At 44.4% G+C, this 2329-nt stretch overlaps 1 protein-coding gene across 1 annotated transcript in view; it reads right to left on the reverse strand.

The window, feature by feature from the left end:
• Positions 1-588: 588 nt before the first annotated feature.
• Positions 589-2329, reverse strand: part of LRRC58 (leucine rich repeat containing 58) — a 4571-nt gene continuing 2830 nt past the window's right edge. The window contains exon 4 of the mRNA XM_009996452.1: positions 589-1271. Coding sequence (XP_009994754.1) covers positions 1063-1271 — 209 coding nt within the window. The 3' untranslated portion in view covers positions 589-1062. The remainder of the gene's footprint in view (positions 1272-2329) is intronic.

Here is a 2329-nt window from a genome sequence, read left to right on the forward strand (position 1 = left end):
CAGGCTTTGGCCTCCCTACTAGTTTTCAGTCTTGCTTCAGGAATAAGAAAAAAACCAACCGAACCTTCTCCATGGCACTTCTCTCAGTACTTCTAATCAGTAAGCTGCTGCCTACTTTAAGCAGGTGACCTCAGAGTAAAAATGCAACTCTGTACCAAGCACAGAAGAGGTGGCTGCAGTAGGGGGACATGGTTGTTTAGAAAGAAGAAATGTCAATCAAGACCTTTCCTGCAACTCACAGATTCAAAAGCAGATTTGCTCCAATAAGCTAAGACTCAAAAACATGATGCAGGGCATCACATCTGGTCCTCACCCAGGCACGTATGGCCACAAGGCTGAAGTAATACCAAGACTCAACAGGACAACTTGTCTGTTTTCTGAAGGCACCATAAAGACAGCAACACTCCAGGTGTAATGGGAAGACACAGAGGGAAGACAACAGTTAGAAGGAAACACTAAAAGCAGCTTGATATAACAAGGGATAAAAAAGGTGGCTCAGTTCTAAGATGGCTGTAACATCTGTAACAGCACAGACACCCTATGCCTCTAGGTCAAGGAAGAGTAACCAGGGTTTGGAAGAATCTACTCCTGAAATCAAAGGAGACAGCAAAGAATCAAAATGCTATATAAAATATTGGGGTCCATACATACTCACATGGCATCATTAGCCTGTTTCTGATTTACCACAGTGTTAAAAGATCTGGACAGTCTCCTTTACTCTGCAGGATGACTGAAGCCCAGTGAAGCGTCATACATTAAAACCCTTCTCAATCCGCCAGTGAGAACAAATCCCCCTCCCCAGCCTGGAGGAGGGAGGGGGGCTGTCTCCAGGACAGCAGAGGTTTCTAACAACCCCAGGCACCCTACAGGCAGTATGCTACTGAGCTAGTTCTCCTAAGTAGCACTGCACCAAGCAAGTCTAGGCTTGCTAAGATGTTCTGCCCTTTACATGGACTTGAGGACAGTTTCTCATGAGCCCTTCAGGCCAGAGTCTCATGCTTCGTTGTTCCATTGTTGCTCTTCAAACACACATTCCTTCCAGTCTTCCCCTCTCGCTCCCAGTTAACCCAGAAGGACTTTCGCCATCCTGCGTGCAGCAACACTGGCTTCATCCTCGGAGTCAGACTCGCTCTGGGAAGTGGAGCTCTGGGAGGCAGAGCTGCAGGGAGAGGAGCACTCTGGGGAGCACAGGTAGTGCATCAGCGGGATGCGATACTTCCCACAGAAGTCAACAAACTTGATTTGTCTGACGCAGCTGTCAAAGTAGACACCTGTAAGGGCAGAGGGGACAGCAACAACATATAAGACCCCGTGCGGAGAAATCTGTAAGCTCTGTGAGGTTCTTGCATCTGCTGCAAATGCCTCAGATTAGGATTTAGTTGACACAGTACTGGTCATAGAAGGGCAAGGGATACTGGAGGAAGAGGAGGGATCAGGATGCCTATGGAAACTTCAAATTTCTTAGTAAAAAATAAAACCCTGTGAAACTGTACTTGATACGTGATTCAGAACAGCACAATCTACATAAAAAGACACAGGGCAGCTACTTCCAAAGAATTTGTAAATTTAGGGAGATATCTCAGGCTGGGAATTTGCAAACTTCTTAAATGTCAAATTAATTCATCCACTCTATTTTCAAACTTGTAAAACCTCTTCTACCAGCTAGCAAAAATGTGTTCACAAATAGACCTTCATAGCTCTTTCCTTCTGCTTCAGTGAAGTCATCACGCTGAGTTTGGATGCTACTTTCCATGGCAACAGTGTTGCTGCAAGACACAGTTAGGTTCTCTTCCTAATACAGTAAGTGATTTTAGACACTGACATTTTCAAAAGTTTCCAGCGGTGTTTTAAGTCCTAGATCGTCTGGAGTAGGCTTTTCCCCTACAGTGCTAGAACATCACTACAGTGATGTGCTAGCTCATAAGGACAAGTGGAAAAGAGCAAAACCAATCTAGTATTATCCAAGCTGTGTAAAACTCTAAAAATGGAAACATTTCTTTCCCTTCCAGCACAAGTTCCAGCCCTTCTGTCTTCGCTTACAGAGCATGCTTTGATATTGTCCTGTAAGGAGATAAGATAACAGCCTGCATTATGACTGCAGGGTAGATACTAATTAATGATTATTTTCCCTTAATCTTCTAAAGGCTGTCAGCATATCATTTACTCTGGATAAAGATTAAGCATTAAGCCAAATTAAGGCAAAGCATTCCAGACCTCTCCTTCCAGGAACTACACATTAGTAGTCCAAAGGAAGAGGTACCCAAGTTGTTATTGAACACCACAGCCTCTCTCCTCTTATCCATCCAGATATGAAGCCTGCTGTTCAGCA

The sequence above is a fragment of the Chaetura pelagica genome, unplaced genomic scaffold (assembly GCF_000747805.2).
Source record: "Chaetura pelagica isolate M959 unplaced genomic scaffold, ChaPel_1.0 scaffold490, whole genome shotgun sequence".
Taxonomy (NCBI): domain Eukaryota; kingdom Metazoa; phylum Chordata; class Aves; order Apodiformes; family Apodidae; genus Chaetura; species Chaetura pelagica.